Raw genomic sequence first — 21,215 nt, forward strand, 5'->3', positions numbered from 1 at the left:
TCGGTATTGATTCGATTTACTGAATGGGTCAGGGAAGTGAGATAGTTGAAAGAAACTAGAACTGGTATGAATGTTTGACATTGTTTCACATTACAGACGATGGTTAGTTCTTTGGGAAGAAGAGGATGCCTGAAATCCAGCTCCTTGGAGTAAGGGACAGGAGACCGATCTTCTCAAATTCAACATGTATCTTCTGCTGCTTTGTTCAGGACCAGCAAGATGTAACTGCAAAACACTAATGTTTTTGTGTGTTTCTTTTCTTTTTTTAAACAATTTTATTTTCCAAGTACCTTCCAATAAAATCTTGGAACAAAAAGCTTGGAACAAAAATAATGCAAACATAAGCAGATTCATGTATAGTTTCCCTTAAGACATAAACATATTACCTGAGCAATCATTTTTCTGGTAGTAAGTATATTTGTTTACATTTTTCAAACCAAAATTCACCCCTTTATACTCAGCATATACATTTTAGGTCTCATAAGACACAGCCCTATATGTCCTAAAAAGTCTTTCATTTCAGCCCCAAATATCATAGCTTTAAAAAAGTCAAACATGCATTTGTTCCTTATATTTAACAGTAACATATTTAAATATGGCAGCCTTTGTGTGCAACATCTGATTTCTTTACCAGTCCACCAGCCTCACTTGTACCTCTGCACCAGCAAACTAATCTTTTCCATGACTTTTGTGTAACAGGATCCAGCCCTGTGAAAATCTTGTTGAATTCCAGAATCTCATCTCTTTGAGTAAGAAGGTCACCAATTCAAGATTTTGTGAGACCTAATTCATTTTTGCACATCTCTCCATACAAGTGATCAAAAACATTTGGATGGAGTTTTTATTTTTTGTTAAATTTTAGCATTTCTGTATAATTACCAAATCTGAGTTGCCAATATCTGGATTATCATTGGATGCAAGATGTCCTCTAATGACCATCCTGATTTTTGCAGCTCAAATATGACAGCCTCACTTCTTATCTACCACAGGACAAAGTCCCAGATTCACCCTTTCAAGAAATTCCACTATATACGCAAATATTTTCAAGGCTACGATGACATTTAAAGAAAATAAAAATGAGAGAGAGTTACAGAATGTGTATTACAGAACTAAAAATCCTACTGACTAAAGGGCAGATAATGTGTAATCCTTCAGATGCTATGCAGTTATAATATATATATTATTGCCTATATTGTTAAATTTGGCTGGAGTTCTTGGGAGTTGTAGTTCCATAACAGCTAGTTGGGTGTAATTCCTTTACCTTATCCTATAAAATGGCTGAGGTTTCAACTTTAAAAAATTAAAAAATAAGACTAGAGTGAAAGCTAGAAAGAAATCTAACAAAAGAGAGAGTCAGAACAGTAGTTCTCAGCTTCAACAACTTTAAGATGGCTGGACTTCAACTCCCAGAATTCCCCAGCCAGTATGTGAGTTGAAGTCCACACGTCTTAAAATTGTTGAGACTGGGTTAGAAGTTAAGATCTGGAATTTCCTCTTCTCAGAATCCCCTGAAGTAGAATAGCCTAGGGGGCAATATCTTTAGGATTTCTAAATTGCCTTGTCACAAAGCAGACCAAAAGTAGGGATTTCCAAGTTCAATCTTGGATTATTTCCTTCAATCCCCACCTAAGTCATGACATATATCAAAACTAGACTCGCGCCGAGTCTTATTTGTTCCCTTAGCCTCACTGGCCTATGGTAGTGTTCCTTGCTGTGGGCATACAGCAACATCATTTTGCCCTCTCATTCCTGTTGCTTGGGATTCTGTGGAGCACCCTGTTTATCTTTTGGGGAGCCCCATTTCCTCTGGATCCCCAACACTGTTCCCAGCAGGAAGAAAAACACAGCTCCCACATGGATGCAGTAATAGATCGAGCTCCAATAGCGAACAGTATCCTCAAAGGTGAGCAACACAAAACCCATACACATGTAGTCATAGGCCCTCATCTTCATGAACCACTGTATCCAGTCACCCCAAAGACGCCCAGACGGGGAGAGGTGCTTCAAGAATCCACTCTCCATGGCCCCCTCAGCTAGTAGGCAGAGCGGGATGGTAAGGAAGCTGATGTAGTACCCAGGGTGGATCCCATGCCAGTAGGCCGAGATAAGCATTGTCCAGGCATTCCTAAAAAGAAAAGAGTCTGATCAGTCCTACATTCATCCCTTTAAACCCACCTATCCCAAAATTCCTCATATCCTCTTGATCATTCCCAACTCATGGCCCTTGTTAAATTTAGCTCAGTCTGTCACAACCTTCAGAAGTTCAAGATCCCAGTCGAACTATGCTGGCTTGAGAACAGTGAGAGCTGAAACCTAGCATCTCTAGAGAAGGGTCCCCAATGCCTGGCCGTGGCCTATCTGCAATCAGGCCGCACGAGTAGTGGGTTGGCTTGCATGTGCAGCTGAACTTGTGCAAGTGGAGCTAAACATGCATGTGTATGTGTGCTGGCCCACTGCTTGTGCAAGTTGACCCGTGCCTGCGTGCGGCCCAGTTCCTTTCTCCGCCCCCCCCCCCTCCACCAGGCTGCCAAGCCGCAAAGGTTGAGGTGGCACTGCTCTAGAGCATACAAATATGGGAAACAATTATGCAGCTTTTTATTTATTGTCTAGACTGCCCATCTCACCTGGTGACTCAAATCAGTCTCATAATCTTGTATGGCAGGGCTGTCAAACTCCGACCCATGGGCTGGATGCGTCATGTGCTGGCCACGCCCATATCCAGTTTAGCGAAGGGGGAAAAAGTCCCAATACGTCACGTGACACCGCCGTGATGATGTGAGATTGACAGCCCTGCTGCAGGGTTTACTTCAAGAGGTTAGATTTTCATAAATTATTTAAATTTTCCGACTTCCTCTTTTTTGGATGGCAGGTCCTAATTCATCTCATCCCAAATTTGCCTAGTGTTCACCCTGAACCTTCAAAAGAAGCACTTCCTGTCCCAGAATCCTTGTCCTGCAAGATTTCTTCTCATGCCAACCCAACTGACCTGATGCCTCCCAGTTCACTTGCCTATCACTTCATCCTCAAAGACTATTCCTTGCCCTGAATGACACTTTATTTGAACCCAGTGTTGCTTGCCACACCTCATGATGTAGGAATGGAAAGGTGCACTTTTGTAGATGTATTGTGCTAACCACCACTGGACAGTCATGTTCCAATAGCGCATGCCATCCTTTACTTTGACACAAAAATCTGTCCCGTGTGGATCAATGTTTTTGATTGTCTCATAATCATATGCAATACTGGATGCTTCCCCGTCAGCTGATCTGCTTGTAAGAGAAGAGAAAAATTAATTCCTTCATGCATTTTTAATGTCCAGAACTGTTCTAAAAATGTATGAGGCTGACCTTAAAAATGTCAAATAGTTTGTTAACAGAAGGAGTCTGGTAGTATCTTTTCAAATGAACTAATTCTGATTGGGACTATCATACATTAATGCAGCTCTCCTCCTACTGTGTTAAATCATGAGAAAACTTACCATTTGTTTTGAACACCTTGTGGTTTGGAAGGCAAAATGATATACACACACACACTAAACAAAAATCTGCAAGTTTATACTCAGCTATTTGGAATCAGAGCTTTTAGGGACCTTGGAGATCTGCAGTCCAACTCCCTGACCAAGGCAGCTGTCTCCATTTTTCATGGGGCATTCATAAGCGCGAACAAGTTGCCTGCCATGTGCCTGTAATGCAACTGTGGGGGTTGGTAGGTGAGTGGATGCAACCTCAACATTTTGCAACAGACAGAAGTGTTTTACAGGCTGTGAAAATATCAAATGGTTGTTTAGCAACTGGTCATAAGTCAAAGATTACCGTAGTGTCATGGAAAGGTTAGCTCTGTTAAATTATGTTGTACTCTGTATTACTAATGAATCTTTTGTTTGCGATCTTCAGACTTCTTAAAAATAGTAAATGAAAGTAGTTGTCTATACAGGTAGTCCTTGACTTACAATTGAGCCCAAAATTTCTGTTGTAAGGGAGACATTTGTTAAATGAGTTTTGCCCCATTTTACTAACTTGATTGCTACAGTTGTTAAGTGAATCATTTTGGTTGGTAAGTTAGTAACCTGGTTGTTAAATGAATCTGGCTTCCCCTTTGACTTTGCTTTTATTCAAAAGGTGATCACATGACCTTGAGACATAGCAATGATCGTAAGTATGAACCCGTTGCCAAAATCTGACTTTTGATCACATGATCATGGAGATATTACAAAGGTTGTAACTGTGAAAAATTGTCATAAATTTTTTCAGTGCTGTTGTAACTTTGAATGGTCACTAAATGAACTGTTGTAAATTGAGGACTACCTGTATGCATTTAGCAGAAGGACTTAGCTTTTACTTTTTGTATGGTCCAAAAGTAAATTTGCTAACCTAAAGCAAATGATGCTAGTCCTGTGCAACATTGGATGTACTTTCTGTAAGCAGTTTTCAGCAAAAGTCACATGGAAATAACCAATGCTATTTCATTTCATTTCTCTCTCTCTCAAAGACTTCAGATAGTGGCTGTACTTTAGTTTTAGAACAGGCAGTATTACCGGGCAACCTCAGGGCCTGGAACTAAACCAACACTGAACTACAGGGGCCTCAGCTAAGTTTCATGCAAGAATTAGAGCTGGGTTTTAAGTCAATTACAATCATATGAACCAGAAAGAGTTCAGCATCCTGAGAGACTTTGGAAATCCCATTTCCATGCTAGAATTAGCACACTTCTTATTTGAGAAGAAACTTCTCATGACTCCAAAACTGGGTCTGTAGAACTCAGACACACGAAGGCACAATTTGTACACGTCAATGAAAAATAAAGAAAAGGTGGACATAAGGCCTCTTCAAAGGTCAGTGCATCTATTTCCTTTAAACTGTCCCAACCTCACAAAAAAGGTGGAATATTTTAGCTCTACTATATCTAATGAATTAGTGGTGCTTTTTATGGTGAGAGGTAGCCCACCATATAAAGCCTGTGGTCACAGTTCACTGTTATTAGTGCTGTGTGGAAAGCAGAAGTATTATTTTAGAGAAGACAGGGCCAAGAAGAGGTTCTTGACTTACGGACTTAAGGGCTCATATTGCACTGTAGGTCCTCCACCTGACCGAGATTTGGCAGTGACTGGATAGGCACCAAAAGCAGCAGCAATGCAGGCACACTCGGCGCAAAGCCAGGCAACGTAGAAACGCATACGGAAGACAAAGAAGACGGGCACCATGTAGAAGAGGCGAAAAGGGAGTCCTCTCTCGTAGAAGGCGTTGCTTCGGACGTAATCAAGGGGGAAGAAATGGGAGACAACCAGGAAAAATATTCCAAAGATGGGGACCATTCTGAATCTGTAAAGCATCGGCTGCCAGCTAGGGATAACAGAAGAATCAATCTGGCTCAACCAGTCATGATACGTACGATAGCGATAAAATGGGCCTGGGTACAAAAACAGAAAACAATGAAATTTTAATATCAATTTTAAGGGAGAAGTATTTTGCCTGAGGAAAAATAAAACTAGTCCAGAGAGAATGTGACACACACACACACAGTTAAATTACAGCTGCCAAAAAAGCCAACACAGTTCTAGGCTGCATAAACAGAGGGATAAAATCAAGATCACGTGAAGTTTTAATACCACTTTATAATGCCGGGGTAAGGCCACACTTGAAATACTGCATCCAGTTTTGATCGCCACGATGTAAAAATGGTGTTGAGACTCTAGAAAGAGTGCAGAGAAGAGCCTCAGATGATTAGGGATCTGGAGGCTAAAACATATGGACAACAGTTGCTGGAACTGGGTATGTCTAGTCCGATGAAAAGAAGGACGAGGGGTGACATGATAGCAGTGTTCCTATATCTCAGGGGCTGCCACAAAGAAGAGTGGGGGGCAGGAGGGTCAAGCTATTCTCCATAGCACCTGGGGGCAGGACAAGAAGCAATGGGTGGATACTAATCAAGGAGAGAAACAATCCAGAACTAAGGAGACATTTCCTGACAGCTAGAACAATTAATCAGTGGAACAACTTACCTCCAGAAGTTGTGAATGCTCCAACACTGGAAGTTTTTAAGAGGAGATTGGATAACCATTTGTCTGAAATGGTGTAGGGTTTCCTGCCTAAGCAGGGAGTTGGACTAGAAGACCTCCAAGGTCCCTTCTGTTATTCTATTTCTACTTAAGACACTGTTTCCATAACCTGCTTTCCTCTAGTTGTGTTCACATTATTTTCCTTAATCCAAAGCCAATATAAGTAGTCCTCCACTTATGATCCCCTATGATGGGACCAGGATTTCCGTTGCTAAGCAAGGCAGTTCTTAAGTGAGTCATGTCCAAATTCATGTTCATTTTTTTTCTGCGACTCACTGAACTTATTAAGTGAAACACAAGGTTGTTAAGTAACTCTAGCTTCCCCCATTGGCTTTGCTTGTGGAATCGAAGCCAGTTGAAAAGGTCAGAAACAGGAATCGCATGACCCTGGGGTGCTGTAACTATTGCACACACATGCCCATTGCCAAGCACCTGAATAAAGGGACTGTGGGAACACTGCCATGATCGTAAGTGCGAAGACCAGTCATAATTTTTTTTAAGTGCCGTTATAATTTTGAACCATCACTAAATAAAACAGTTGTAGCTCGAGAACTACCTGCTATTTAGTGGAGTGTTGTGAGATACGGTATCCAATATGATCTGAGTCCTTCTGTTTTGGATAGGCTTGATAGGTTAAGGTTGTGTGTAATTTGGGAAGTACACAGGGATTTTTTTTCAGATTTTAAACACTTTATTTTAATAAAAGTTACATACAAAACTGAGATCAACACAGTAATAAAAATTACTTTGCCTTTTTGTTGATGGGAAGAATCTATAGGTGGATTATAATCTACTAGTTATGGATTTAAATGCAGATAAACTGGCAGACTTTCACTAATGAGTGTATCAAAAAGTATTGATGTTGCCTGATTTTAATTCAGAAAACAAATTACAAAAGGGAACTACAATGAAACAGACATAAGCAATGGAGGTCAGATTAATCAGCAAGAATTACTTCTAAATTATTTAATAAGAGTAATAACTAAATTCACATTTGCAAGATTAAAAGATGTCATTACTACCCTAAGCATTTGCTAGTTGTACAATTTTATGATTTCCTGCAAGCTCTGGCAACAAAAACATAATGTCTGGTATCTTACTTTTTGCTGTAATTTCCTGCCTTCATGTTTGCAGCAGCAACATATGGCCATTTTTCATGCAATTCTCACAAAACAAAAAAGGAGAAGCTATACAAGTGAAGTGTGTAGGCTAGTGGGAAGAATAGCTATTTTTGTCTGATCAGCAAGGTAGTTTCAAACATACTTCTGCAAAAAATAGGAGAGGCCACACTTACACCCAATGACCATGCACAATACCAAGAGCAATAGGTGGCTGATGTGAGAAGTAGATGAGAAGGCAAAAAGTGGAATGGGCTTTATAATTTTCAACTTGCTCCGATCTCTTAACTACCTTTTCCTTTAAAAAGAAATTGTAACAATAAAGAGTAGCTCTTCAGCCCAATACTTTTTCTTATTGATGTTTATATATGTGGTGAGAAGACGCCAACATTTTAAAATGCCCATAAACCCACTGCTCATAAGGCTACCAAAGGGAAGATGCATCACATGCGTTTATACCTGTAGACCCATTTCATTTCCTATTAGCCAGTTCACCTTACCTGTCATAAGCCCCACGTAGCAGTAACTGTAGCACAGTATCTCCACCAACCCCGGTTTTTGGAGAACTTTACCAATCATTGGAGATTTGGTGAAAGTTGTGACTTCCTGTTTCTTCGCCTGAATGAGTTCTTGTACCTCAATGGCTAAGCTCAGCAGCTGGGAGACAAAAATTCCAGAAAAAGAAACCTTACTTCCTCTTCACGCTAATCACCCTTCCTTCTCAATATCCCAAAAATAGCCCAATACCTTAAGAGTGAGCAGAAGTTGCACAGCATTGGTGAATGGTGTTGGCTCTGGATAGTTGAAGTAAGTAACCGTGCGGAAAAATAATAAATAGGAAAATGTCCATCCCAGCGTCAGGTGATGACAAGTCCTGTTTTTTAGGAGGAGGAGGAGGAGGAGGAGGTTAAAATTATTAATCCCTTTTCTACATCAGTTTCAAAAACACACATACATATCCTTGAACTGACTAACTGACATACACTAACTACTCTTCTAACCCACTGTTTCTCAACCTTGGCAACTTTTAAAATGTATGGGTTGCAACTCCCAGAATTCCCTAGCCAACCTGCTGATATCATGTGGCGAGTGGAAACTACACGATTTGTTTCAGCCAAGTTAATGTGAACAACACTGGGAACTGAATACAAGATCCTGCCCACTTGAGAGTATAGATAACCTTTAGAAACCAGAAATCCTAACATGAAAATTGTGTTCAAACATTAGAGGTATGCTTTGTTTGGTTTTGGTTTATCATAGTCTGCGAAAATAGGGATCATGGCTTACAGTTTTATGTAAACCAAAAAGGTATAACCTACCACAATTAAGAAAATAATTGCTTAGCAGAATGTGTGAATTAGTCAAAACCTAACGAGTTGCATTTATCAAGTTAAGAAGACCCAAGCACCATTTATTGCTCATGAAGGCATCATTAAAAACAAGTTAAGGGGAAGAACTGACTGACCAAAAAGGCATCAAAAAAGAAGACGGTGAAAATATACAGAACAGCTGTACGCAGGTAGCAAAGAGGCTCAGTCTCATGATGAGACAAGAGAAATAAAAATAGAAGCGGCCAGTCTTGAGGAAAGGATCACGTGGGCAGTGAACCAACTGCCAAACAATAAAACTCCAGGTGACACTATCCCTGCAGACTTACAGAGATCTGTACCATCCACTGTCATTAGAGACCTGTACCAGAAAATTTGGGAAACCAACACATGGATTGGAAACGCTTAGTAATCATTCCACTGCCAAAAAAGAATAATTCTAAAGATTGCTCCAATTATTGCACAATTGCTCTCATCCCTCACGTCAGCAAGATGCTGCTTAAAATTATACATCGTCTAGCGCCAACCATCAGAAGGGGATTACCAAATGTGCAAGACAGCTTTCGAAGGGGCCCTTCTGCAAATCTACACTAGATCATGGAAAAATCTCATGAACATCAAAATATCAAGTGCTTCATCAACTACAACGAACCCTTAAATTGTATTGTGATGAGAAACTATGGAGAGCCCTACAAGACCTGAAAACACCAGCAAATTTGGTTAAGTTGGTGCAATCGTTGTACACAAATCAGAAAGCCACTGTGTGAACACTATATGGAGACATCGATTGCTTTAAGATAATGGAGTACAACAAGTTTGCATTTCTTATTCAACCCATTTGCTGAAATGATCATGAGGAATCTGCTACCTGCTTACAGCTACTCTGTATATTCTCACCATCTCTTCTTGATACCTTTTTGGTCAGTTTTGGGACAGTTCTTTCACTTACTTGTTTTTAATGATGCCTGTATGAGCAATAAATGGATTTTTTAACTTGCATAAATGCAGTTCCTTAGGTTTTCACTAATTCACACATTCTACTAAACAATGTTTTGCTTAATTGCTTAATCATTATCATCTAAGGAGCTGAGAGTCTTGCTTGAAAGTCCTGAACCTACCTACCTAGCCCGGGGGTGGGGGGTGGAGAGGAGAGACAAAAACTTAGATTTTAGGAAATTTGGGAAATGTATAATCCCATCTTTGCACCCAGAGTATTTATTTGCATATGTAGACCATCTCACAGCCACAATTATTGTTAGTCACTTTACCTTGGTGAGATATTGATAATAAGCCATGTCCCCAGGATGGTGATAAGAGAATGAAGGATGTGGATCTGGCAAGTCACCAGAATAAGTGCAAGTCCTATAACAGCTGCCCCATATTTTTTGGTCTTCAAACCTATTAAAAAAAGAGAGGAACACGTTTTCCCATTGTCTAAAGATGCACACCCTGGGCTGTGAGTTTGCGTTTGACTTTATTTGCTTGGCTGGATGTACAACCTACCCAGTTCCATAGTTTTTAAGAAGCTACATCGAATAAAATTTACAAAATTGCCAATGGAGATTCTCAATCACCCATGGTTATCCCAAAGATGTTTTTTCCCAAAAGACAACTGGACTTTCTTCGTTTTTCTTTTTAAAATGTTTCGCTTCTCATCCAAGATTCTTCTTGGATCATGGCAAATACAGATAATCCTCAACGTATGACCGTAATGGAATCTGGCCATTATGGTCATAAGTCATGATGGTTGCAAAACAGGTCACCTATGTGACTGACCTATTTTTACAACCTTTTTTTTACAGCAATGGCTGTAAAACAAATCCACTGTTTGCTGTGGATTGTTTTTGCCAAAATCTGGAAATCTCGGTTTTCAGCAAAATCGTCATAAAATGCAGCCCTGTGTGGCCATGGAGTGCTGCAAAAGGCTTTAAATATGAGTCAGTTGCTGAGTGGCCAACAAACTGACCAAGGAAGGGAGCCCTGTGACTATCAGAATTTTGGAACTTGATCATAAGTACTCCTTGAGAGGTCCCTCATAACTTGGAACAGTTGCTAAGCCACCGGTCATAAATCAAGGATTACCTTAATATCCAGATCCCATGTATTGTTTGTTATTTCTCACCATTCCCATTCCCACTCCATCTCATATCCCATCTTCTCAGAGTTCCTTTGGAGATGCGTTTCTTACAACTTGCTTGCTCAAACCAGGAAGCTCTTCAAGGAGGAGTTAAAGGCAAAGCCATCTTACATGAACCTCAGGATAGTTTCCTAGGAGGTGCCTAGCAGCATTTCCTTCTCCAGGTTTCACACTTACCCACTTTCTTGAAGAGGAAACCAACAGGTATAGAGATGAGAAGGACCACCAAGTAGATAATTTCATCAGGTGACATTGTAGCTGGCAAGAAATGGGGAGTTAGGTCAATCTGCATGAAAGTGAAAAATATTGGAAAGATGGAACACAGGGCAGGGACCCCTTCTCTACACTTGATTTTTGAGAAAGAAGGGATGAAGGGGGGGAAAGGAAGTGATCTACTCGTTTTGGACTGCATACACATTACACATGATACAGAAAAATAAAACAGGTAGTCAGACCACCTGAGGATGAAAACTTGATGACAGGGAAAAGGGATTATTATTTTGATATAAGAGATTAATAACAGATTTAAAAATCAATACTGGCCCTAACAAGTTATTTTCAGCAAAATGTGTGGTTAACTTGGAGAACCAGTTGTGGTCTAGTGATTAAAACACCAGGCTAAATACCAAGAGGTTGTGAGTTCTAATTCCACCTTAGCCAAAAAAGCCAGTCGGGTAACTTTGGGCCAATCATCTTTCTCTCTTTCTCTCAGTCCACAACATCAGGCTTGGGCAACAAGCTGGTTGGTCAATTCCTGTTACAACCAAGTTGATCAACACAAGCAGATCTGGCACTTGTGAGAAAACGCTACTAAGTAAAAATGTGTGGTTCATTTAATTTGCACTGCAAGATATGGCAATTATTTATCTACGAGTCATAAAGGCCAACTAAGTATGCTAGGCAAGGTTACTAAAGCTTCATTCAAATTGAGGCCTCTTCTGAGACAATCCTCCCCTTCTCTCTGTAGCCTATAGCTCTCAGGCTATCTAAAATGTTAATCAGGACTCATTGTCTTTTTGGAACCAACCAAAGTGAACCAGTTGTTGCCATCTTTCTCTGTGAGACAGGCAAGACTGTCAATCTTGAGAAGAAAAATCAACAGCAAATATTGCAGTCCCAACTGAGAAAGACGAAGACAATCAAGACTCAAGTGCTGAGTGGTTGTCTCCTCTCATCTCTGATGGCTCAGACCAGCAATGGAATCTGGCAATGCTTCTTTTTAGCACTTCATCTCCATGCCTGCAAAAGTACAACATCTCCTCTTATATTCTTTGTCTGCTTGGAAACCATTTGGGATGGTTTTCAGCAGTGAATCAGCAGGGTAATAAATTATGTAATAAGGGAAGGGAAAAAGGCATGCTAGCAAGGGACATGTGTGCTTTTTGAATTATTATCTTGAATGCTAACTTTTGCCAAGACTGATCTTGTTGCATTAAATAGAAAAAAGACAACTTAAGGGTGTTAGGAAGAAACATTTTTATCTGTTTTAGACATCTTACTTCTTAGGATTGATGAAACATGTTTCAGGAATAAACTGCATAAAGGTGGAAAAAGAGAGATCAGCTAAAAAAAGGAATACATTGCAAGTAGTTTAAGATCACACTGTCAACAACAGATGTAGCAGCAGCAGAGGATAATGAATGCTAAAAGTGAGGAAGAATTCAAGAGAATAGACAAGAATGAGCAACATTCCCTGTTTTTGCAACCCTTAAAAATATGAATTTCCTGCACAACTGCATTCTGAACTTTTCTACAGAAACCTTCCTTTCTCAGTAGTGGAAATGAACACACCCTTTAGGGGAATTTTCAATATATTTTATTAAAAGTTTTACAAAGAACAGAAAAACCAAAACTAAAATTTAAAGAGTAAAAGTAGCAAAGAAAGAAGAAAAAAGCAAACACGAAAAAAGCAAGAAGAAAAAGAAAGCTTTTGATTACTTTCGCAGCAAATGTAAGTATGATTACAAAATAACCTTTTACTCTACTATTACAAAAAAAAAAAAAAATAAGCTCTTTCCTGTAATCGTGATTACACCCTCTTGCACAAGCCACTCCACCTCTCTGTCCAGCCTGCTTTCTCACAGCTATTCCTTACAAAAATCTGTCTTCCCAAATTTTTGCTTCTCTCCCCACAGGTCAGACTCCTCCTTAAAAGCGAGGTTGTCACTAAATGTACTTACTTGGGCAGATCAGAGCTCCAGAGAAACCAAGTTACTTCCCTTCCCTTCTTTTCTACCCTCTCCAACTAGTTAACAATTTGGATGAAGGAAAGTAGAAGGATCCAAAACCCTCTTGTGAGTCAAACAGATTTTATACACGCCCCTTTGTCCAGCTGGTTCTGAAGAACTCACTAATGTAAAATAAAATAAAATTTAAAAAAATCCAGCAAGGAAGAAGGTGGAAGTGCACTTGTACAGGCAGAACAAATTGTACAGAGGCTTTGTAATGATGAAAAAAAAAATGCACGTTATGGGCCCAGAGGTTAAATGAACATACACAGTTTGTGTAGCCAAGGATATGTGCCCAAAGGAGATATTGAAAACAAAATGAGAATTTCCTTTTCAGGTTAAATATCCACAGAATTTGGAGGAATGGTAGAAGAGTTTTTAAATAATAGGACAAGCAAAACTTCAGGGAAATTTTGTGCAACCATATAAATTTCCAAAGGCTTAAAGGTATAGTTTCTATGTCAAAAGGCAACACTGTAAAAATAAGTACAGTATAATTTAAGGCCTGTCAAATTCTTCCTTGCCTGCTTCCATTCCACTCAGAAGGTGCTCTGGGTCTCAGATTTACCACCTCAGAGATGTACAATGCATTTTTAAAAAATAAACAACTCAGTAACATTGGAGTAAAGGGCAAAACTTAAAAAATAATTTCCAAAACAAAATATTTGATAGCATGATAAAGATATTACTCATCCGTTAAGTGGTTGATTATTATTATCATTATTATTATAAATAACTCGAGGAGATAAACATGCCTAATAATGCTTCTACCTCTAATTTTCAATCACTTTGAGAAGTGGGCTGGGCTGAGAGAATGACTGGCTCAAAGTCACCCAGATAGCTTTAGTACCCAAAGTGGGACTTCGAACTCAGAATCTCCTGCTTTCTAAAAATCTAGAATCGAGATTTAAATAACCTAGAAATCTAGTTTGGTCCTGCCGTCCCTTAAGTAACCAAATTTGTATCTCGGGTTACATAAAAACGCTCAATGCAGCTATCTGGGGTCTATAAAAAATATGATTGGCTGTTCAACAGTTGTGCTAGCTACACTTTCAAGGCAAACATTTCTAGACTAGCTTCTCGCCTCTATCCGGCACCCTCTTTTTGCCCTGCATTACAACGTTGGTTGGGGGCGAAGGGCACGGTAACCCACCTCACCTGGAGGATGCTGGGAAGTTGGAAGAAGCCTTTTTAAATTAATCCGAGGTTGCAACCCTCGCCTAGAAGTTAGGGCGCCCAACCATCCTCGTCCCCATCCGCGTTGCTTTCCACTCCATCCCGATTTCCCTCTTCCTTAATCTCCACGTCCCACGCGCGCACTCACCTTTTGCAGGGGAACCCCCTCCACCACGCGCAAGCTGGCCTCAAGGGAGGGTGGAGTGGGGTCACTTTGCAGGACGGGCAAACGAGGAGGTGTGCGTGTGTGTGTGTCTCAGCTTCTTGCAACATCCAGGGCGAGGAAGGGCAGAGCGAGACCCGCCTCCCCGGCTGGGATCAACACGCCTTGATTGGGGATCTTCCCACTCGCCTGCGCGCCTCCTGGCTTCCTGTCTCTCTTGCAATTGCTTCCTTTGCTTTGCAAAAGGATCGGCGAGCGCCGCGTCTCTCTCTCGCGCGCGTGTCTCTGGTACGAGCGTGTCTGTATTTTTCTGTCTCTCTTTCTCAACCCCCCCCCCCACGCTCAGTTCCCTTTTTCGTCCGCTCCCTCCTTTGCCTCTGGAAACCAGCCAGGGGCCTTTGCTTGCATTGCGTATTGGTTCGGGGAGGCGTCTTTCTTCCCGCTCGGCCGGTGGCTTAAAAAGGTGATTGGAGAATTTCTTTAGCTTCGCGGGGGCGGGAGTCGCCGAGGGCACGGTTGTGCGGTCTGCACGAACGCGGGAAGCTTGAGCTGCCGATGCAATAAAGGGAAGGGAGAGGAGAACCTAACTCCGTTGAGCAAATTTTCTTGGGGGAAGAAAAAGGGGCAAACTTGAAAAAGGTGCATTAAGGGGGGGGGGGAATTTGTTTATAACTTTACGAAGAAGAACTCAAGAGCAAATCCAACAAGAAAACTTTACAAAATGCATATTCTAATAAAAATGTCTGAACTGGGAGCCAACTTGGTTTAGAGGTTGTCAATTCTGGGAGTTGAAGTCCACAAGTTTTAAAGCTGTCAAGTTTGAAGACCTCTGCTCCAAAATAAAGGCCAAAGTGAGTTTTCTGAAATAAAGGACTACCTATAAAATCAACTTAACTACTTGCTTAGTGACCGTTCTAGGTTTTAGTGGCACTGAAAAAAGTGACTTTGGACCATTTTTTGCACTTTTCACACAATCACTGCAGCATCCCCATGGTCACATGAGCAAAATTCAGATGCTTGGCAAATGATTCAGATTTATGATGGTTGCAATGTCCTAGAGGTCATATGATCACCTTTTGTGATCTGACAAGCAGAGTCAATGGGGAGGCGAAATTCACTTAACCATATTACTAACTTAACAATTGCAGCAAGAAAGGTTTAAAATGGTACAAAATTCATTTAACAACTGTCTTAACAACAGAAATTTTGGATTCAATTGTGATCATAAGTCAAGGACAACCTGTATGATAAAGGACATATAGTAATCCATAAAATAGCTGAGTTTAGGATTGGAGCAGGGACTGGAAGCTCCAATGTTCTCTTACAGGAATTGGGGAGGTACTTTTACTCCAATCTGTTGCATTTTGTGTGGGTTAGGTTTTTGGAGGGCGACAAGTAGGTAAAGCTCTTCCTGTGATGAAAAAGGACAGGATACCCTTGTATATTTAGTATAGTCTGCTAAAGTCCCAGCTAAGATGGAGTTCATGCAGGAATTAATTCAAGGGTGGGATGCTACCGGTTCTGCCTGGCTCCATAGAGGTGGTAGCTCTGAAGAGCAACAGACACCGAACCAGTTCTGTGTTTGCTGCTGTTTGGTCTACCCGCCCACCCGGGCTCTTATCTGTCGTTTATTTCCTGCTTTTTCAACCTCAGCTGCTTTGCGCGGCACAGCTGAGGTTGAAAAGCAGGAAAAAAGTGGCTTTTCAAATGCTACGCAGCTGTGCGCAGTGCTTTTCAGTTGTCCGGGTAGCACAGCTTAAGTTTTTTTACACACGCGCGCAAAACACAGTCACCGAACTGGTAGTAACACCATTGAATCCCACCCCTGGATTAATTGAGTTGTTTTGGAAAATGACTATCAAGCAATCTAGGCATAATCTCACAAACAGGTAATCAGAAACCACCATCCCCCCCGACATTCAGTGGGTCCTACTTTCAGGTAAATATGCAATTTGGGACAATTTAGCTGCAGACACTTCTCCTTTTCTCCTACTTTCCTTCCTCCTGCTTCATCTGTTTAGAAGTTAGCATGCAACAAAGCCATCTGCTTCAGACCCTGTTCATAAGATTGTTACCTGTGGTTTGCTCTTAGCTCTTAGTGGAATGTGTGAATCTCTTGAAATATTTACTGCCTATTTCTCAGGAAAAAATAAACGTTTGACAAGGGAACTCTGCGAATAATCGACTCTAATTTACTTAGCTAAGCCTAACCCAGATCTGAAGGGCTCCTTCAAAAACAATCTCCAGATGTGGAGTGCCACCGGTAGCCTGGTTAATGAGCTTTTCTAGTGGAAACGAAAATGAGGGGCTTGTTTGTGTTAAAAATCACTATCTGGTTATAAGCTTACTAGGAAATCCCCAGGAGTTGCTGAGCCTTCCACCTCCCATATAAAAAAATACCCAAATAGCTTGTTACTTCGATCCTCTTCTGATGTTGCAGGCTCAGGCATGATCCGAATCTACCTCTTGGAGGGAAAGGCATTTGTGTGGAACTATGCAGATGCGAGGCGAATCCGAGAGGAACATCGCATTGTCGGCGTGCTGGTGGGGGCATTGCCTCGGAAGCCGAGGCAGAATGTGCGGCTTGGGCTGCCTTTGGAGCTGCTTCCTGAAGAGGTTCGGCTGTTATTGGACAAGGGGTTGGCAACCCTGGTTAGGAGCCCAACATCTCAGTCCCTTGGCCATGGGAAGAACCAGGTAATGATTTCACCAACCTTTATTTTTTTTTAATTTAAAAGTGAACGATAAGCTCCCTTGTTCCCAAACTCTGCAGAGTGTAGAGATCAATAGTCTACAATGTTTTTGAGACATTCCTCTACAGGTGGGCTTTGACTTACAACTACAATTGAGACCAAAATATCCATTGCTAAGCAAGGCAGTTGTTAGTTGCACCCAATTTTATGATCTTTTTTTGCCATAGTTGTTAAATAAATCACTGCAGTTATTAAGTGAATCATACAGTCAGTAAGTAAGTCTGGCGTCTCCTGTTGACTTTTGCTTCTTGGAAGCTGACCAAGAAGGTCACAAATGGTAATCACATAACGCCAGGATGTCACAACTGTCGTAAATACATGCCAGTTGCCAAGCGCTCAAATTTTAATCAAATGACCATGGGACTCTCTGACAGTCACAAGTCTGAGTTATGTCACTTTTTTCAGTGCCGTTGTAATTTCAAATGCTCACTAAACAAATGTTGTAAATCAATGTCTACTTGTAATTTCTTCCAGCAATGAAATTATGATGTAGTATTCTTTTTTTTTTTCAACAGCCATTTATCCTTTTTCTTCCCCTTCCTCCCCAGCTGTGCAGTAAGGTAAAATAAGCTCAGACATCATTGTAACATCACAATTGTAACATCCAAGAAGTTGGCATCAGTTTTATGTTTTATAGTTTCGCTTCCTGAGCTATATGTGCAGCAGAATTAAGTGCTAATGGGTGCGTATAATTTCTGTCTGCCAATAGGAGCTATCCCAAATGTTGTGTTGGGGGGGAGGGGGGGAGAAGGTAGTAAAAATTCCAAAGCAATTTCAATGCATCATTTTGTTTTTATATTACTTTTCAGTTGGCAGTGAATATTTCCATGTATGATCCAGAAGGTGTATATATGTATAAAGGGATACCTCATTTTTCTGCAAATGAGAGCTCTGCCTTGGGTTATTCTGGAGCTCAGAAAAAGGAATGAGGTTTATCAATCATGTCCCCTTCCAGTATCCCTAACCGGCATGGCCAACCTGACTGGAAGGTTGCTTATGTATGCTTGCTGCTTTGTGTCTGCAGGATGCCTTAGCCCCAGAGAAAGTGGTTGCCTACGAGCAAGAGCTAGAGGAGAGCTACCAGGAGCAGCTGAGGCTCTCTGCAGAACAGAAGAAAACCACGTTGGAGTCTCTTGCAGACCATATAACCCAGGGCCGAGCAAAGAAATGGCAACGGAAAGGAGAAGGAGGAGGTGTGTATCACAGCAGTAGATCCAAAATTAAATGTAGATGTTGATTTTACTACTAATAATACCATAGAACCTCCTGCTCTACAATTCTGCCCACGCTTTCTCCTATTTGAGGCCACCATTGCTAGCCTTCAACTTACAGTGATAGACCGCTGGGCATACAAAGTGGAATTTTATTTATGACAAAAGTGACAAATTGTTATTTTGCAATATTTGATTGAAAAAAAAAGTTACACCGTGTAGATAATCCACTAGTTACAACCATAATGGAAACTGTCCATCACAGTCGTAACTTTGTAATTTTTGTGTGATGGTCATTCAGCAAACAGCTGTGATCATTAAACTAATGCCAGGGTCATTTAGCAATGATGTGCTGTGGACCCAATTTTGCTGAACATAGGAAGTAAATGTCACTTATTGGCATAACTGTTGTAAAATGAAGTCACATGATCTTGGGACACTGCAAATGTTGCCCAGATGCTGAGCAATCAAAATGTGTTCATGTGACAGGGGGCGTCCATTGGAACTTTGAATCCAGGTTGTAAATATCTCCCTAGAAAGGTCTGTCAGCACTCTGAACGATTGCTATTGGTCGAAAGTTGAGAACTACCTGTATGCAGAGAAAAATGTAATTATAGAAATTTGAGGGACTTTGGTTCAGCTATATCCTGAGGGAAACATGTGGGATTTTTTTTAGCTATTATGTCTGGGTGGGAATCTGTTCATTTATAAAGACATTCAGACGAAAAATTAGATCATTTCTTCTTCCTTTCCTAGAGCCCCTCAAAAGGCCTGCCGAGTCTGGTTCCTGTTTTGTGCTTCCCCGAGAATCAATGATGATCCAACTCCCCACTGAACGGACTCAGATAGCTCAAGAAGAAACAGTAGACTGGCATGTAGCATCCCAGCTCTGGCCTTATGCAGGTCAAGAACATCATGAGATGCACTATAGCATTTTCCGGGACCTCTGGGAAAGAGGTTATTATGTCACAACTGGGAGCAAATTTGGAGGTGACTTCCTCGTTTATCCAGGTGAAAGCAGATTTCTCAGAGATTTTACAAGAATGCTTGTGTGTGGGAACAATATTGATTCTCTTGAGGTGAAGAATGATGGCTTAAACTTTCTATCTGTGAGGAAGGCAAGGCAAATATACAGGTGTCCCTTCACTGTTCTCTCTGGCCCAGGTGTGAAGCCACGATACCTTGGATTTATCCAATCTTTTAAGCTATAAATCATGGCTTGTAGCATACAGGGAATTGTAAAACAGAACATGCTAAGCTAGAAGCACATGATGGCTTATTACAATGTCATTCTATATGTGAGTTGAACAGAAGTAGAAAGGATATTGGAGTGCGAATGGGGACTTCACAAAGATGGAGTGAAGTAGGCCTCCTCAAAGACTGTTACAATCCATTTTCTGAATATGGTATTCTCCAGATGTCTGAGACTTTATAATCTAGCAGACAAGGCTGTCAAATAAAGCCATTCATAATAGGTGATTCCCCAAAGCTCATGTATTAAAGAATATCTGGCTCCTTTTTTCATTAATTTCTGGATATTAAAAGTTGCCTATTTAAATGTACCTACCCAGGGCCTTTTTAAGAATGAGTTTGTGCATGTAGACTATGAAGAGATCCTCAGCAAACTGTTCCAGCAATTTTCTGGCAGGACAAATAGCTATTAAGAACATTTTTTGCTTTTCTATTGAAAAGTACATAAAGTAGGTTTTCCTTCATACTACTTAACGAGCCAGTGTTGAGGACATCATGCCGAGACCAGCCTTATTGCTTTGCTAACTCTTCCCTCTCCCCTTGATAGGTGATCCCATGCGGTTCCACGCCCATTACATCGCGCTCTGTTTTTCCAAGGATGCACCCATCTCTCTGTGTGACATCATCAGTGCTGGACGCCTTGGCACCAACGTCAAGAAGACAGTCTTGCTCTGTTCAGTGGAGCAGGAAGGGACTGTAGCATATACATCCCTACAGTGGAGTGGGATGCAGTGAAAACAGAGTGGCTCAGATCCTAGGATTGCCATTTGGAAGTGTTAGCATATGCTTGCCTATTTGTCTTCCAGAGCAGGGGTCCCCAACCCCACCCCCTGGACCGCGTCTCACTACTGGGTTGAGATTTTCAGAACCCGGCCGCAGAAGCGATGTGTGTGCAGAGCCACTTAGGCGAGTGAGTTCGTGCATGCTCCATTTGCGTGAGCATGGTGGGTGCACATGCCCACCATTCATGCAAATGGAACTATCCACGCATGCGCCGGCTGCTCATGTGGAACCATCCCCTCTCCCCACCCACTGGTTCTGCAAAGCCAGAAAAATTTGGGAGCTCTGTTCCAGAGTTCTCAGATATCTTGCGTAAAAGTACCGGGAATGCTGGGAGTTGTAGTCTGGATTGAGGAAGTTTGTTACGTTGACATTAGTCTGAATTATGATGGCAATTGGGATTGGAATTTTGGTTGCTAAGCAATACTGTTGAAAAGTGTAATCTCATGATTGCAGTCATAATCTATCAGTCCAGTGGTAAATTGGTAAAGTGGCAAATGCCGATTGACTGTAGGATGCTGCAGCCATCAGTTTTGCAAGGCGTTTACCAAGTGTGTAATCTTGGTCACATGACCTCAGTCACTGCAACAGCCTCAACCTGGGCCAATTGTAGGTGTCCCTTGTTTGCCACCATTGTAACTCTGATCACTGAATAAGTGCTCTTAACTTAAGGACCTATAATTACAATTCATACATAGCAATTATAAAAGTGTTCTTAGCCATATGCTTAATATGTTGCATGTATGCATGGTTATTAAAGAATGGGATGTTCTAAAAAAGTTGCTGAAGTAAGTTCCTAACAGATAAAAGATTGCTGTCAGTTAATATCAGAAAAGTCTCAGGTTGAACATGTTTCCTCTATATAAGGAATGCAGATTTTTTTCAACAGGGGTAGGTAGCTTCGTGTCCTCCTAGTAGCTTGGATTACACCTCCTGCAATCTCTTGACCCATGCCACTTGGTATTGAACTCCCCAAAAGCTGTACATCTGTACTGGGGGCGGGGGAAGCAGTTAT

General features: G+C 41.1%; 2 protein-coding genes across 6 annotated transcripts; one reads left to right on the forward strand and one right to left on the reverse strand.

The window, feature by feature from the left end:
* LOC113421800 (membrane bound acylglycerophosphatidylinositol O-acyltransferase MBOAT7) lies at positions 1-14,403 on the reverse strand. Of its 5 annotated transcripts, none has more exons than XM_026682397.2 (8): positions 14,191-14,399; positions 10,816-10,896; positions 9,770-9,899; positions 7,921-8,047; positions 7,674-7,830; positions 5,046-5,406; positions 3,084-3,266; positions 1-2,125 (listed from the first exon to the last, which is right to left on the reverse strand). In XM_026682397.2, the coding sequence occupies exons 2-8, from the start codon at positions 10,889-10,891 to the stop codon at positions 1,744-1,746; spliced, it is 1,416 nt and encodes a 471-aa protein (XP_026538182.1). In that variant the 5' UTR covers positions 10,892-10,896; positions 14,191-14,399; the 3' UTR covers positions 1-1,743. The 5 variants fall into 5 exon arrangements, with proteins under 5 accessions (XP_026538182.1, XP_087804514.1, XP_026538184.1 ...); XM_087948388.1 differs by having other exon boundaries at positions 10,816-10,924; XM_026682399.2 differs by lacking the exon at positions 14,191-14,399 and adding an exon at positions 14,025-14,048.
* TSEN34 (tRNA splicing endonuclease subunit 34) lies at positions 14,374-20,979 on the forward strand. Its single transcript, XM_087948392.1, has 5 exons — positions 14,374-14,668; positions 16,646-16,902; positions 17,983-18,151; positions 18,926-19,180; positions 19,968-20,979. Exons 2-5 carry the CDS (start codon positions 16,654-16,656, stop codon positions 20,153-20,155), a joined length of 861 nt encoding a protein of 286 aa, XP_087804518.1. The 5' UTR covers positions 14,374-14,668; positions 16,646-16,653; the 3' UTR covers positions 20,156-20,979.
* Positions 20,980-21,215: the final 236 nt, after the last annotated feature.

The sequence above is a fragment of the Notechis scutatus genome, chromosome Z (assembly GCF_049901735.1).
Source record: "Notechis scutatus isolate UNSWTSFEM ecotype Mainland chromosome Z, rNotScu1.2, whole genome shotgun sequence".
NCBI classification, from domain to species: Eukaryota; Metazoa; Chordata; class Lepidosauria; order Squamata; family Elapidae; genus Notechis; species Notechis scutatus.

Excerpts from the sequence above, each read along its gene's own strand:
- TSEN34 (XM_087948392.1), top strand. The coding sequence starts at position 16,654 with ATGATCCGAATCTACCTCTTGGAGGGAAAGGCATTTGTGTGGAACTAT. Across the intron at positions 18,152-18,925 it reads ACGGAAAGGAGAAGGAGGAG|AGCCCCTCAAAAGGCCTGCC; the intron begins GTGTGTATCACA and ends TTCCTTTCCTAG. Across the intron at positions 19,181-19,967 it reads TGACTTCCTCGTTTATCCAG|GTGATCCCATGCGGTTCCAC; the intron begins GTGAAAGCAGAT and ends TCCCCTTGATAG.
- LOC113421800 (XM_026682397.2), bottom strand. The coding sequence starts at position 10,891 with ATGTCACCTGATGAAATTATCTACTTGGTGGTCCTTCTCATCTCTATA. Across the intron at positions 5,407-7,673 it reads CTACGTGGGGCTTATGACAG|GCCCATTTTATCGCTATCGT; the intron begins GTAAGGTGAACT and ends TTTTGTACCCAG. Across the intron at positions 3,267-5,045 it reads CAATATGAGCCCTTAAGTCC|ATCAGCTGACGGGGAAGCAT; the intron begins GTAAGTCAAGAA and ends TCTTACAAGCAG.